We start from the raw sequence: 17,132 nt of genomic DNA, 5'->3' as shown, positions 1-17,132 counted from the left end.
AGAGCCCGTTAAATGAGTAAAGCCACAAAATACCTAAAAGTTTCAGTAGTGTGCCCCGTCTACAGGGGTTCAGACTTGGACCCTCACAAGGCCTCACAGCCACCCCTTGTTTGATTTCATTGCTACCAGTATGCTAACAGGCCAAGGACTAGGAAACGCCCAGCCAGGGAATTCCCTCCCTGGCAACGCCCCCTTCTGATGCCGGTGTCCTGGTTTGGGGCAAGGCTGAGGGTTTACCCCAAATGAGGCTCCCTGGAAACCAGTAGAGGGGGCAGGGGACTGGCGTATCTGGGTTCTGGCCTAATTCCTGTGTCCTCTTGTCCTGCTTCCCTGAAAGTACTGTTCCTGGTCTCTATCCCATGAAGTATCTCATTTGCCTCTATTAGAGCCCCTCTGAACCATCTCTTTTTAAGGTTAACGAGACCAAGCTCATCAAGTCCTTCTTCCTAGCCCTTCCTTTGACACTGGGATCACGCTGTTGCTCTCCTCTGCACTACCTCATTAGAGACTTCTCAGGAAATATTGACTTGAAAGAAAGTCTTACATTTCTACAGCGCCTTTCACGACCACCAGACGTCCCAAAGTGTTTTACAGCCAACGAAGCACTTTTTTTTTTGAAGTGTAGTCACTGTTGTAATGTAGGAAAGGAGCATCTTAACGGAGGAGAGAGAGGTAGAGAGGTGGAGAGGATTAGGAAGGAAATTCCAGAGCTTCGGGCCCAGGAGGCTGAAGGCGCGGCCACCAATGGTGGGGCGATGAAAATCGGGGATGCTCAAGAGACCAGAATTGGAGGAGTGCGGAGATCTCAGGGGGTTGTAGGGCTAGAGGAGGTTACAGAGGTAGGGAGGGGCGAGGCCATGGAGGGATTTAAAAATAAGGATGAGAATTTTAAAATCGAGGCGTTGCTGGACCGGGATCCAATGTAGGTCAGCGAGCACAGGGGTGATGGGTGAACGGGACTTGGTGTGACTTTGGACACGGGGCAGCGAGCACAGGGGTGATGGGTGAACGGGACTTGGTGTGAGTTAGGACACGGGGCAGCAGAGTGTTGGATGAGTTCAAGTTTACGGGAGGGTGGAAGATGAGAGGCCGGCCTGGAGAGCGTCGGAATAGTCGAGTCCGGAGGTAAGAAAGGCAGGGATGAGGGTTTCAGCAGCAGATGAGCTGAGGCAGGAGCGGAGTCAAGCGATGTTACAGAGGTGGAAGTAGACGGTCTTTGGTGAGGGAGCGGATATGTGGACGGAAACTCATCTCAGAGTCAAATAGGACGTGCCGAGGTTGTGAACGGTCTGGTTCGGCTTGAGACAGTGGCCAGGGAGAGGGATAGAGTCAGTGGCGAGGGAACAGAGTTCCCCAGAAGTACTGAAGGATTTTGGCCAATCAATAACCTGATTTTAGTTTAGTTGCTGGCTCCATGTTTTAAGTCAAACAGCTACAGAGGAAACAGATCTCTGAATGTTGAGAATTTCTTTAGGATTTTGACAGTAAGGACGAGGTCAGTAATGACTAGCAGTCCTGTGAACGAAATAATCTTCCAGATAAGTAATATCAAATATAATTTATCTGCCATTGTAGATGACTAGTGAGTGACTAAATGAGTAATGATGTTTATCATTCACTAAATATATCTTCTTAGGCAGTCCCTGGGAACCGAGGATGACTTGCTTCCACATTAAAAATGAGTTCTCAGGTGACTGATGAGTCCAATGCGGGACCTACAGTCTCTGTCACAGGTGGGGCAGACGGTGGTTGAAGGGGCGGGTGGGTGGGGTGCTTGGGTTGACGTGCGCTCCTTGCGCTGCCTGCGCTTGGCTTCCGCTTGCTCCCGGCGAAGAGGCTCGAGGTGTTCGGCGCCTTCCCCGGATGCTTCTCCTCCACTTTGTGCGGTCTTGGGCCAGGGATTCCCAGGTGTCGGTGGGGATGTTACACTTTTTCAAGGAGGCTTTGAAGGTGTCCTTGAAGCGTTTCCTCTGCCCACCTGGGGCTCTCTTGCCGTGCCGGAGCTCCGAGTAGAGCGCTTGTTTTTGGGAGTCTCGTATTGGGCATGCGGACAATGTGACCCGCCCATCGGAGCTGAGTAAGCGTGGTCAGAGCTTCGATGCTGGGAATATATATATATTCCTCACTTGTCCTTTCTGTTCTGTGCAAGAAGTGTTCATATGGTTGAACACTTCCATAAATTTGGGGTATTATTATGCTTGGACATTTACTGCTACTACAGTATAAATAACTGGAATGAGAATAGTCGAGCATCATTATAAAAATCAGTCAGCTAATACCAAAGCAGGGTGAGCGTGAGTTATTTGTTCCGGCTGCTCAGCGTTGACTAGTTATTAATTTATTGGCAAGCACGTGCTGAATTCCCCACACACGGTCCCGCGCTTTCTTCCTGCACCCGCTCTGCACCTTCACTGTGTCAGAGTCAAGGGGTCGATTTTAACTCGGAGTGTTTTCCGGGCATGGAGCGAATCTTACCCACCCCCACGGAGAGTTCAGCGTACAGCCCGGCCATTTTAGCTACCCGGGCCCCACTTGAATGCTGCAGTACTGTCAGGGTGAAGTCAGGAGGGCTGGCGGGCGAGAGGGGAAATTGGGATGGGGAACACGGAACTAGATCCCAGCATGGAACCATACTGCAACATGGAGCTCTATCCCAGCATGGAACCATAGTCCAAAATGGAATTACATCCCAGCGGGAAAGCATACTCCAGCACGGAACTATATCCCAGCATGGAGCATACTGCAACTCACAACTATATCACAAATTGGAGCCATACTCCAACTCAAAACTATACCCCAGTATGGAAGCAGAGATCAACATGGCACTGTGCCCCAATATTGAATCATACCCTGGCATGGCATTTACTCCGAGCTTGGAATCGTACCCTCAAATGGAACAGTATCCCAACATGGAACAGTACCTCAACAAGGAATTGTACCTCAACAGGGAATTTTACCTCAACATGGAATTGTACCTCAACAGGGAATTGTACCTCAACAAGGAATTGTACCTCAACAGGGAATTGTACCTCAACAAGGAATTGTACCTCAACATGGAATTGTACCTCAACAAGGAATTGTACCTCAACATGGAATTGTACCTCAACAAGGAATTGTACCTCAACATGGAATTGTACCTCAACAAAGAATTGTACCTCAACATGGAATTGTACCTCAACAGGGAATTGTACCTCAACATGGAATTGTACCTCAACATGGAATTGTACCTCAACATGGAATTGTACCTCAAATTGGAATTGTACCTCAACAGGGAATTGTACCTCAACAAGGAATTGTATCTCAACAAGGAATTGTACCTCAACGTGGAATTGTACCTCAACAGGGAATTGTACCTCAACAGGGAATTGTACCTCAACAGGGAATTGTACCTCAACGTGGAATTGTACCTCAACAGGGAATTGTACCTCAACATGGAATTGTACCTCAACAGGGAATTGTACCTCAACAGGGAATTGTACCTCAACAGGGAATTGTACCTCAACAAGGAATTGTACCTCAACGAGGAATTGTACCTCAACGTGGAATTGTACCTCAACATGGAATTGTACCTCAACATGGAATTGTACCTCAACAGGGAATTGTACCTCAACAGGGAATTGTACCTCAACAAGGAATTGTACCTCAACAGGGAATTGTACCTCAACAAGGAATTGTACCTCAACATGGAATTGTACCTCAACAGGGAATTGTACCTCAACAGGGAATTGTACCTCAACATGGAATTGTACCTCAACATGGAATTGTATCTCAACAAGGAATTGTACCTCAACATGGAATTGTACCTCAACATGGAATTGTACCTCAACATGGAATTGTACCTCAACAGGGAATTGTACCTCAACAGGGAATTGTACCTCAACAAGGAATTGTACCTCAACAGGGAATTGTACCTCAACAAGGAATTGTACCTCAACATGGAATTGTACCTCAACAGGGAATTGTACCTCAACAGGGAATTGTATCTCAACAGGGAATTGTATCTCAACAAGGAATTGTACCTCAACATGGAATTGTACCTCAACAGGGAATTGTACCTCAACATGGAATTGTACCTCAACAGGGAATTGTACCTCAACAAGGAATTGTACCTCAACAAGGAATTGTACCTCAACAGGGAATTGTACCTCAACATGGAATTGTACCTCAACATGGAATTGTACCTCAACATGGAATTGTATCTCAACAAGGAATTGTACCTCAACATGGAATTGTACCTCAACGTGGAATTGTACCTCAACATGGAATTGTACCTCAACATGGAATTGTACCTCAACATGGAATTGTACCTCAACATGGAATTGTACCTCAACAAGGAATTGTACCTCAACATGGAATTGTATCTCAACAAGGAATTGTACCTCAACATGGAATTGTATCTCAACAGGGAATTGTATCTCAACAGGGAATTGTATCTCAACAAGGAATTGTACCTCAACATGGAATTGTACCTCAACAGGGAATTGTACCTCAACATGGAATTGTACCTCAACAGGGAATTGTATCTCAACAAGGAATTGTACCTCAACAAGGAATTGTACCTCAACAAGGAATTGTACCTCAACAGGGAATTGTACCTCAACATGGAATTGTACCTCAACATGGAATTGTACCTCAACATGGAATTGTATCTCAACAAGGAATTGTACCTCAACATGGAATTGTACCTCAACGTGGAATTGTACCTCAACATGGAATTGTACCTCAACATGGAATTGTACCTCAACATGGAATTGTACCTCAACATGGAATTGTACCTCAACATGGAATTGTACCTCAACAAGGAATTGTACCTCAACATGGAATTGTACCTCAACGTGGAATTGTACCTCAACATGGAATTGTATCTCAACAAGGAATTGTACCTCAACATGGAATTGTATCTCAACAAGGAATTATACCTCAACAGGGAATTGTACCTCAACAGGGAATTGTACCTCAACATGGAATTGTACCTCAACAAGGAATTGTACCTCAACATGGAATGGTACCTCAACAAGGAATTGTACCTCAACAGGGAATTGTATCTCAACAAGGAATTGTACCTCAACAAGGAATTGTACCTCAACAAGGAATTGTACCTCAACAGGGAATTGTACCTCAACATGGAATTGTACCTCAACATGGAATTGTACCTCAACATGGAATTGTACCTCAACATGGAATTGTACCTCAACAGGGAACTGTACCTCAACATGGAATTGTACCTCAACAAGGGATTGTACCTCAACATGGAATTGTACCTCAACATACCTCAACAAGGAATTGTACCTCAACATGGAATTGTACCTCAACATGGAATTGTACGTCAACAAGGAATTGTACCTCAACATGGAATTGTACCTCAACAAGGAATTGTACCTCAACAGAGAATTGTACCTCAACGTGGAATTGTACCTCAACAGGGAACTGTACCTCAACAAGGAATTGTATCTCAACAAGGAATTGTACCTCAACATGGAATTGTACCTCAACATGGAATTGTACCTCAACACGGAATTGTACCTCAACGTGGAATTGTACCTCAACGTGGAATTGTACCTCAACGTGGAATTGTACCTCAGCATGGAATTGTACCTCAGCATGGAATTGTACCTCAACATGGAATTGTACCTCAACGTGGAATTGTACCTCAGCATGGAATTGTACCTCAGCATGGAATTGCACCTCAGCATGGAATTGTACCTCAACATGGAATTGTACCTCAACGTGGAATTGTACCTCAACATTGAATTGTACCTCAACATGGGATTGTACCTCAACCTGGAATTGTACCTCAACATGGAATTGTACCTCAACAGGGAATTGTACCTCAACATGGAATTGTACCTCACCGTGGAATTGTACCTCAACGTGGAATTGTATCTCAACAGGGAATTGTACCTCAACGTGGAATTGTACCTGAACAGGGAATTGTATCTCAACAGGGAATTGTATCTCAACAAGGAATTGTACCTCAACATGGAATTGTACCTCAACAGGGAATTGTACCTCAACATGGAATTGTACCTCAACAGGGAATTGTATCTCAACAAGGAATTGTACCTCAACAAGGAATTGTACCTCAACAAGGAATTGTACCGCAACTGGGAATTGTACCTCAACATGGAATTGTACCTCAACATGGAATTGTACCTCAACATGGAATTGTATCTCAACAAGGAATTGTACCTCAACATGGAATTGTACCTCAACGTGGAATTGTACCTCAACATGGAATTGTACCTCAACATGGAATTGTACCTCAACATGGAATTGTACCTCAACATGGAATTGTACCTCAACATGGAATTGTACCTCAACATGGAATTGTACCTCAACAAGGAATTGTACCTCAACATGGAATTGTACCTCAACGTGGAATTGTACCTCAACATGGAATTGTATCTCAACAAGGAATTGTACCTCAACATGGAATTGTATCTCAACAAGGAATTATACCTCAACAGGGAATTGTACCTCAACAGGGAATTGTACCTCAACATGGAATTGTACCTCAACAAGGAATTGTACCTCAACATGGAATTGTACCTCAACAAGGAATTGTACCTCAACAGGGAATTGTATCTCAACAAGGAATTGTACCTCAACAAGGAATTGTACCTCAACAAGGAATTGTACCTCAACAGGGAATTGTACCTCAACATGGAATTGTACCTCAACATGGAATTGTACCTCAACATGGAATTGTACCTCAACATGGAATTGTACCTCAACAGGGAACTGTACCTCAACATGGAATTGTACCTCAACAAGGGATTGTACCTCAACATGGAATTGTACCTCAACATACCTCAACAAGGAATTGTACCTCAACATGGAATTGTACCTCAACATGGAATTGTACGTCAACAAGGAATTGTACCTCAACATGGAATTGTACCTCAACAAGGAATTGTACCTCAACAGAGAATTGTACCTCAACGTGGAATTGTACCTCAACAGGGAACTGTACCTCAACAAGGAATTGTATCTCAACAAGGAATTGTACCTCAACATGGAATTGTACCTCAACATGGAATTGTACCTCAACACGGAATTGTACCTCAACGTGGAATTGTACCTCAACGTGGAATTGTACCTCAACGTGGAATTGTACCTCAGCATGGAATTGTACCTCAGCATGGAATTGTACCTCAACATGGAATTGTACCTCAACGTGGAATTGTACCTCAGCATGGAATTGTACCTCAGCATGGAATTGCACCTCAGCATGGAATTGTACCTCAACATGGAATTGTACCTCAACGTGGAATTGTACCTCAACATTGAATTGTACCTCAACATGGGATTGTACCTCAACCTGGAATTGTACCTCAACATGGAATTGTACCTCAACAGGGAATTGTACCTCAACATGGAATTGTACCTCACCGTGGAATTGTACCTCAACGTGGAATTGTATCTCAACAGGGAATTGTACCTCAACGTGGAATTGTACCTGAACAGGGAATTGTACCTCAACATGGAATTGTACCTCAACAGGGAATTGTACCTCAACAGGGAATTGTACCTCAACAGGGAATTGTACCTCAACGTGGAATTGTACCTCAACATGGAATTGTACCTCAACATGGAATTGTACCTCAACGTGGAATTGTACCTCAACATGGAATTGTACCTCAACGTGGAATTGTACCTCAACATGGAATTGTACCTCAACATGGAATTGTACCTCAACGTGGAATTGTACCTCAACACGGAATTGTACCTCAACCTGGAATTGTACCTCAACACGGAATTGTACCTCAACATGGAATTGTACCTCAACATGGAATTGTACCTCAACATGGAATTGTACCTCACCGTGGAATTGTACCTCAACGTGGAATTGTACCTCAACATGGAATTGTACCTCACCGTGGAATTGTACCTCAACGTGGAATTGTACCTCAACATGGAATTGTACCTCAACATGGAATTGTATCTCAACATAGATTTGTTCCTATAATGGAATCAGGGCCTATAATGGAATCAGACCCTAAAATGGAATCAGACCCTATAATGGAATCAGACCCTATAATGGAATCAGACCCTATAATGGAATCAGGCCTTATAATGGAATCAGACCCTATAATGGAATCAGGCCCTATAATGGAATCAGGCCCTATAATGGAATCAGGCCTTATAATGGAATCAGACCCTATAATGGAATCAGACCCTATAATGGAATCAGACCCTATAATGGAATCAGACCCTGTAATGGAATCAGACCCTATAATGGAATCAGACCCTATAATGGAGTCGACCCTATAATGGAATCAGACCCTATAATGGAATCGACACTATAATGGAATCGACCCTATAATGGAATCAGACCCTATAATGGAATCGACCCTATAATGGAATCGACCCTAAAATGGAATCAGACCCTATAATGGAATCGACCCTATAATGGAATCGACCCTATAATGGAATCGACCCTATAATGGAATCGACCCTATAATGGAATCAGACCCTATAATGGAATCAGACCCTATAATGGAATCAGGCCTTATAATGGAATCAGACCCTATAATGGAATCAGACCCTATAATGGAATCGACCCTATAATGGAATCAGACCGTATAATGGAATCGACCCTATAATGGAATCGACCCTATAATGGAATCGACCCTATAATGGAATCGACCCTATATTGGAATCAGACCCTATAATGGAATCGACCCTATAATGGAATCAGACCCTCTAATGGAATCGACCCTATAATGGAATCAGACCCTATAATGGAATAAGGCCCTATAATGGAATCAGACCCTATAATGGAATCAGACCGTATAATGGAATCGACCCTATAATGGAATCGACCCTATAATGGAATCAGACCCTCTAATGGAATCGACCCTATAATGGAATCAGACCCTATAATGGAATCGACCCTATAATGGAATCGACCCTATAATGGAATCGACCCTAAAATGGAATCAGACCGTATAATGGAATCGACCCTATAATGGAATCAGACCCTATAATGGAATCAGACCCTATAATGGAATCAGACCCTATAATGGAATCAGACCGTATAATGGAATCGACCCTATAATGGAATCGACCCTATAATGGAATCAGACCCTATAATGGAATCGACCCTATAATGGAATCGACCCTATAATGGAATCGACCCTATAATGGAACCTTACCCTATAATGGAACCTTACCCTATAATGGAATCGACCCTATAATGGAATCGACCCTATAATGGAATCGACCCTATAATGGAATCGACCCTATAATGGAATCAGACCCTATAATGGAATCAACCCTATAATGGAATCAACCCTATAATGGAATCAGACCCTATAATGGAATCGACCCTATAATGGAATCGACCCTATAATGGAATCAGACCCTATAATGGAATCGACCCTATAATGGAATCGACCCTATAATGGAATCAGACCCTATAATGGAATCGACCCTATAATGGAATCAGACCCTATAATGGAATCGACCCTATAATGGAATCGACCCTATAATGGAATCGACCCTATAATGGAATCGACCCTATAATGGAATCAGACCCTATAATGGAATCAGGCCTTATAATGGAATCAGACCCTATAATGGAATCAGACCCTAAAATGGAATCAGACCCTATAATGGAATCGACCCTATAATGGAATCAGGCCCTATAATGGAATCAGACCCTAACATGGTATCGGACCCCAGCATGGAACTGCATGCCATCATGGAAGTTTACCGTAGCAAGGCCTGTTACTCTAGCGTGGAACTGTTGTCTGGTATGGAAGCGAGTGCCTGCACGAGTCAATGACTTGGACAACAGAGTGGAGCTGTTGCGATCGAATGAAAGACAATCTTGCGAATTGTCTGAGTACAGTACTCTCCTATGCTGTGCACCATCGAAGAAAACATATGTTGGTCTTTTAAACTCACTTCTCTCAACATCTGAATGTTCCTTGATCTAAAAGTAAAGACACGTAAAGGCAAGTAGTGATGCAATTCATCAGGAGTAAGAGGTGATAGATAATGGGTTCATGTTCACCATCCTACTGCGGATGTGTTCCTGATCTCAGTTGTTACGGAAGGCTGCCAAGTGGAGGCCAGAGGACAAGCAAATTACAGTACCCAGGAGAGTTGCCCGCCCTTCCTGAGAAGGGGATAACAGGGAGGTTACGCTTGAACTGTATAAAACACTAATTAGGCCACAGCTAGAGTACTGTGTACAGTTCGGGTCACCACATTACAGGAAGGATGTGATTGCACTAGAGAGGGTACTGAGGAGATTTACGAGGATGTTGCCAGGACTGGAGAATTTTAGCTATGAGGAAAGACTGGATCAGCTGGGGTTGTTTTCCTTGGAACAGAGTAGGCTGAGGGAAGATTTAATTGAGGTGCATAAAATTATAAGGGGCCGAGATAGAGTGGATGGGAAGGACCTATTTCCCTTAACAGAGAGGTCAATAACCAGGGAGCACAGATTTAAAGTAATTGGTGGAAGGATTAGAGGGGAGTTGAGGAGAACTTTTTTCACCCAGAGGGTGGTGGGGGTCTGGAACTCACTGCCTGAAAGGGTGGTAGAGGCAGAAACCCTCATCACATTTAAAAAGTACTTGGATATGCACTTGAAGTGCCGTAACCTACAGGGCTACGGACCAAGAGCTGGAAAGTGGGATTGGGCTGGAGAGCTCTTTTTCGGCCGACGCAGACACGATGGGCCGAAATGGCCTCCTTCTGTGCCGTAAACCTCTATGATTCTATGAAAAGCTCCCTGCCCATCTCCTGGAGGCATTGGCGGAGGCAAGGAACCAGGCTGCCCCCGCCATTTGGGGAATGGTGCTGGCAGAGACCCCGGGGCGAGGCGAAGGGAAGAAACACAGCTTAAAAAGAGACGGGGTGGGGAATGACTGAGGGAGGTGGGAAAAAAAACTTAATTACCCGCATGTAAACAATGTTAAATGAGGGTCAGATAAAGTGGCACATGTTCCATCGTATGTCTGTAGAACCATTTACACACGCTCTTAAACAGGACCTGAGCTATTAAAGTATTAAAGTCATGTTAAATGCACTTACAAATGCATAAGTGGTAGTTAGTGACTAAATAAAGAAAGAAGAGATTGGACTCATTTGGTGACTCAGGGCTATCGGGCTAATAGTTTGATTGACACTAATTTAATAACAGTTATTTCAGCTTCTTGTTTTTTAAACTTTCGTTCGTGAAGGATTTTTCTTCCCCACTATTTTTCCTGAAGGTTTTTTTTTTGGCATCCCCATTTCCTCTCCGACTCTGCCAGGGTTCCGCAGTAACTACCTGCCCTCTAAAGCTGCCTCTGTTCACCCACCCTCTGTTCCTCACGACTTCCCCTTTAGACGCTTCTCGTTTACCCCCCCCCGCCGCCCCCGCTACTCCACCGTCGGTGGTCACTCATTCACGCATCTGCCCTCTGAGGCTCGCTGCCCCAAGTTCCCTTCTCACTCCATCCCTACTTTTACAAACCTGAACCAGGTCTTCAACCACATGCAGATTAGTCTCTATGTTTGCCTTTTTTTCCCCTCCTGCTCTAACGAAAGGCAGAACTTGCATTTATATAGCGCCTTTTTTTACAACCTCGGGACATCGCAAAGCGCTTTACAACCAATGAAGCCAATTGGCGCACGGCACAACTCCGACAAATAGCAATGAAATAAATGACCAGATAATCTGTTTTAGTGATGTTGGGTGAGGGATAAATATTGGCCAGCACACTGGGAAGAACTCCCCAGCTCTTCTTCGAAATAATGCCGTGGGATCTTTTACGCCCACCTGAGGGGGCAGACAGGGCCTCGGTTTAACGTCTCATCTGAAAGACGGCACCTCCGACAGTGTGGCACTCCCTCAGCACTGCGCTGTGAGTGTCAGCCTAGATGTTGCACCCAAGTCTCTGGAGTGGGACTTTGAACCCTCCACCTTCTGATTCAGAGGTGAGAGTGCTACCCACTGAGCCACTGGCTGATACCCTTACGCTCTCTTTTAACCTCCTGTTTAAATGCTCTGATTTTCTTCCTCTCCCTAGGGTACGGTAGTGCAGTGGTTATGTTACTGGACCAATAAGCTAGAGGCTAAATGACTAGAGGAAAGTCATTTCAAATTCCTCTGTGGCAGTTTGAGAATGATAATGCAGTTTGAAAAAGCTGGTATCAGTAAAATCACCATGAAGCTGTCGGACTGTCATGAAACCCCAACTGGTTCACTGATGTCCCTTTAGGGAGGAACCCTGCCGTCCTTACCCGGTCTGGTCTACATGTGACTCCAGTCCCACACTAATGTGGTTGACTTGTAACTGCCCTCTGAACTGGCCCAGCGAGCCCCTCAGTTGTATCAAACTGCTACTAGTGGTTCAAGAAGAAAGCTCACCACCATCTTCTCACGGCAACTAGGGATGGGCAATAAATGTTGGCCTTGATGCTCACATCCTGGCATTTAATTAAAACAAAACTGCTATTTTTTATTCATTCACAGAATGTGGGCATCGCTGGCAAGGCCGGCATTTATTGCCCATCCCTAGTTGCCCTTGAGAAGGTGGCGGTGAGCCGTCTTCTTGAACCGCTGCAGTCCGTGTGGTGAAGGTGCTCCCACAGTGCTGTTAGGGAGGGAGTTCCAGGATTTTGACCCAGTGACGTTGAAGGAATGGCAATATATTTCCAAGTCAGGATGGTGTGTGACCTGGAGGGGTACTTGGAGGTGGTGGTGTTCCCATGCACCTACTGTCCTTGTCCTTCTAGGTGGTAGAGGTCGTGGGTTTGGGAGGTGCTGCCAAAGAAGCCTTGGCGAGTTGCTGCAGTGCATTTTGTAGATGGTACACACTGCAGCCACGGTACGCCGGTGGTGGAGGGAGTGAATGTTTAAGGTGGTGGATGGGGTGCCAATCAAGCGGGCTGCTTTGTCCTGGATGGTATCGAGCTTCTTGAGTGTTGTTGGAGCTGCACTCATCCAGGCAAGTGGAGAGTATTCCATCACACTCCTGGCTTGTGCCTTGTAGATGGTGGAAAGGCTTTGGGGAGTCAGGAGGTAAAACACTCACCCCAGAATACCCAGCCTTTGACCTGCTCTTGTTGCCACAGTATTTATGTGGCTGGTCCAGTTAAGTTTCTGGTCAATGTTGTCCCCCCCAGGATGTTGATGGTGGGGGATTCAGCGATGTTAATGTCATTGAATGTCAGGGGGCAGTGATTGGACTCTTGCTTTTTGGAGATAATCATTGCCTGGCACTTCAGTGGCGCGAATGTTACCTGCCGCTTATCAGCCCAAGCCTGAATGTCATTCAGGTCTTGCTGCATTTGGGCATGGACTGCTTCATTATCCGAGGAGTTGTGAATGACACTGAACATTTGTGCAATCATCAGCGAGCATCCCCACTCCTGACCTTATGATAGAGGGAAGGTCATTGATGAAGCAGCTGAAGATGGTTGGGCCTAGGACACTGCCCTGAGGAACTGCTGCAACGATGTCCTGGGGCTGAGCTGATTGACCTCCAACCACCACAACCATCTTCTTTTGTGCTAGGTATGATTCCAGCCAGTGGAGAGTTTTCCCCCTGATTCCCATGGACTTCAGTTTTACTAGGGCTCCTTGATGCCACACTCGGCCAAATGCTGCCTTGATGTCAAGGGCAGTCAGTCTCACCTCACCTCTGGAATTCAGCTCTTTTGTCCATGTTTGGACCAAGGCTGTAATGAGGTCGGGAGCCGAGTGGTCTTGGCGGAACGCAAACTGGGCATCAGTGAGCAGGTTATTGTTGAGTAAGTGCTGCTTGATAGCACTGTCGATGACACCTTCCATCACTTTGCTGATGATTGAGAGTAGACTGATGGGGCGGTAATTGGCCGGATTGGATTTGTCCTGCTTTTTGTGGACAGGACATACCTGGGCAGTTTTCCACATTGTCGGGTAGATGCCAGTGTTGTAGCTGTACTGGAACAGCTTGGCTAGAGGCGCGGCTAGTTCTGGAGCACAAGTCTACAGCACGACAGCCGGGTTGTTGTCAGGGCCTTTGCTGTATCCAGTGCACTCAGCCGTTTCTTGATATCGTGTTAAGTTCCCCCAGCTGTCATGGCGGGATTTAGAACTGCTGTCTCCAGGCCTTTGGCTTACTAGCCCAATAACAAAAACGCTATGCTGCCGTTCCCTATACCGTGTTCACAATAATCGCAGTGCACCAACCACCGTCTCGGCTGAGATTGGCGAACTCAGTACACAGAGCGTCACGCACCCCAGCCTGGGTAATGCCCTGCGTGTAACCCACGTGGTCTCTTGCGTTACCCACTTCTGCCCATGTTCTGTCGTGTAATCGGATCAGTAGCTGCACAAGAAAAAAAAACTGCATGACACGAGAATGTAACTAGCTGTGTCTTTGATGCGTCTGTAAGTAAATCAAAGGCCCCCGCATGAGATTAAAGATAGGAGTCGATTATGGAGGAGTTGTCACATCATGTCAACGAATTGCAGTGAAATACATTGAAAATGTAGCCAGTGGGAGCAGAGGCAAAGCAGCGTCTTTTTATGAGGCTGTCAGCTGACAATTCAGTAACAGATCGTAAAATTTCAAATTGGGTTAAAAGACAGACGTAACAGGTAAGAGGTAGAAAGTCACTCCTTCCTGCTGCTGTCTGGGTCGTGCAAGTCTCAACTTGCTCAGCCGGTGTAAGGCTAGACTTCAGCTTGACCATCTGTTATAGGCACTGCCAGATTTTCAATTAAATTTGAAAGAAAGAAAGATTTGTATTTCTATAGCGTCTTTCATGACTTCAGGATGGCCCAAAGCACTTTACAGAAAAATTAAGCACTTTTGAAGTGTAGTCACTGTTGTAATGTAAGAAAGGCGGCAGCCAATGCGCGCACAGCAAGCTCCCAAACACAGCAATGAAATAATGACCAGATTATCTGTTTTAGTGATGTTGGTTGAGGGAAAAATATTGGCCCCAGGACACCGGGGATAACTCTCCTGCTCTTTTTCAAAATAATGCCACAAGATCTTTTACGTCCACCTGAGAGGGCAGACAGGGCTTTGGTTTAACATCTCATCTGAAACACGGCACCTCCCACAGTGCAGCACTGGGAGTGTCAGCCTACATTTCTGTGCTCAAGTCTCTGGAGTGGGACTGGAACCCCACAACCTTCTGACTCAGAGGCGGGAGCGCTGCCCACTGAGTTAGGGTGGAACCTGTGACCTTCTGGTCTCTATAGCTTGACACCACTCCTACATGTGCAAAAAAGATCCATAAGGATGATACCAGAACTGAGAGGCTATACCCATCAGGAAAGATTGAACAGGCTGGGGCTCTTTTCTCGAGAAAAGAGAAGGCTGAGGGGTGACCTGATAGAGGTCTTCAAGATAATGAAAAGGTTGGACAGGATAGACGTGGAGGTCCACTTGTGGGGGAAATCAAAATTAGAGGTCATAAATATAAGATAGTCACGAATAAATCCAATAGGGAATTCAGGAAAAATGTCTTTACCCAGAGAGTGGTGAGAATGTGGAACTCGCTACCACAGGGAGTGGTTGAAGTGAATAGTATCGATGCATTTAAGGGGAAGCTAGATAAACACACGAGGGATAAAGGAATAGAAGGAAATGCTGATAGGGTGAGATGAAGAGGGGAGGAGGCTGGTGTGGAGCACAAATGCCGGCACGGACCAGTTGGGTCAAACATAGAAGATAGGAGCAGGAGTAGGCCATTCGGCTCCTCGAGCCTGCTCCGCCATTCAATGCGATCATGGCTGATCATCCAAACTCAGTACCGTGTCCCTGCTTTCTCCCCAAATCCCTTGATCCCCTTAGCCTTAAGAAATATATCTAACTCCTCAAATGGCCTGTTTCTGTGCTGTAGACTCGCTGTAACTTGGTGAAATACATTAAGGGCATTTCTTTTCCAATTTTAGATATTTTTTCTTATTGACTCTCTGATTATCTTTGTGACCTCTCGATTGATTTCACAGTGACGAGGCAAAGGACGGCGGAGGGACAGAGCCCGCGGCACGAGCCTCGGTGCGAGGCCAGGGAGAGCGGGGCGAGGATGGCGGGGAGCCGTCCCTAGTCACCGGCTGCGATGGGCGGCCGCCGGCCAGAGACAAGAGGAGCTGGAGGGGCGTGGTCCCGGGCTGCGGACCCCACTGCGGGGCCGGGCAGGGAGAGGGCAACCCAGCGGGCGGCGAGGCCAGGCTCCAGGGGCCCAAGACCAGCTGGGAAGAGCGAAGGGACGTCGGCGTCGAGGGGGCCCTAACTGGAAGCTGCGAGGCAAGACTGGGGAGAGAGAAAAGAAGCTGGGGGGCCGCCCTGCGAGGCTGGGGAGAGGACCAGGGAAGTTGGTCAGGACTCATGCCAGGCTGTGGCGAGGTAAGAAGCATCAATTGTTAAATAGAACGAAAGAACTTGCATTTCCACAGCGTCTTGCATGACCTCAGGACATTCCAAAGCGTTTTACAGCCAATGAAGTACTTTTTGAAGTGTAGTCACTGTTGTAATGTGGGAAACGCGGCCGCCAGTTTGTGCACAGCAAGCTCCCACAAACAGATAATGACCAGATAATCTGTTCTAGTGATGTTGGATGAGGGATAAATATTTGCCGGGGCACCGGGGAGAACTCCCCCTGCTCTTCTTCGAAGTTCAGGCATGGACTGCTTCATTATCTGAGGAGTTGCGAATGGCACTGAACACTGTGCAGTCATCAGCGAACATCCCCATTTCTGACCTTATGATGGAGGGAAGGTCATTGATGAAGCAGAGAGCTTAGATTTAAGGTGATTGGCAAAAGAACCAGAGGCGACATGAGGGAAAACGTCTTTACGCAACGAGTGGTTAGGATTTGGAATGCGCTGCCGGATAGGGCGGTGGAGACAGATTCAATAGTAACCTTCAAAAGGGAATTGGATAAATACTTTAAGGGAAAAAATTTACAGTGCTATGGGGAAAGAGCGGGGGAATGGTACTAATCGGAGAGCTCTTTCAAAGGACACGATGGGCCGAATGGCCTCCTTCTGTGTTGTATCAGTCTAGGATTCTATAAGTCCCTGGACTAGGGCTTGAGCCTACAACCTTCTCACTCAGAAACAAGAGCTCAACTAGCATCAAACCTTCTGCTCCACAACAAACCGGGATTGCAAATTGGCTAAAAAATAG

The 17,132-nt window shown here is 45.9% G+C and overlaps 1 protein-coding gene across 1 annotated transcript in view; it reads left to right on the top strand.

Moving 5' to 3' along the window:
* LOC147113318 (zinc finger matrin-type protein 4) overlaps positions 1-17,132 on the top strand; it is a 470,946-nt gene that overhangs the window by 422,231 nt on the left and 31,583 nt on the right. Inside the window, exon 6 of the mRNA XM_085994248.1 lies at positions 15,953-16,349. Within this exon, the coding sequence (XP_085850374.1) occupies positions 15,953-16,349 (397 nt within the window). The remainder of the gene's footprint in view (positions 1-15,952; positions 16,350-17,132) is intronic.

This window comes from Somniosus microcephalus, chromosome 8 (assembly GCF_052327205.1).
Source record: "Somniosus microcephalus isolate GS21.2 chromosome 8, FLI_Smic_1.0, whole genome shotgun sequence".
NCBI lineage: Eukaryota > Metazoa > Chordata > Chondrichthyes > Squaliformes > Somniosidae > Somniosus > Somniosus microcephalus.
This window is presented reverse-complemented; position numbering and strand designations above follow the sequence as displayed.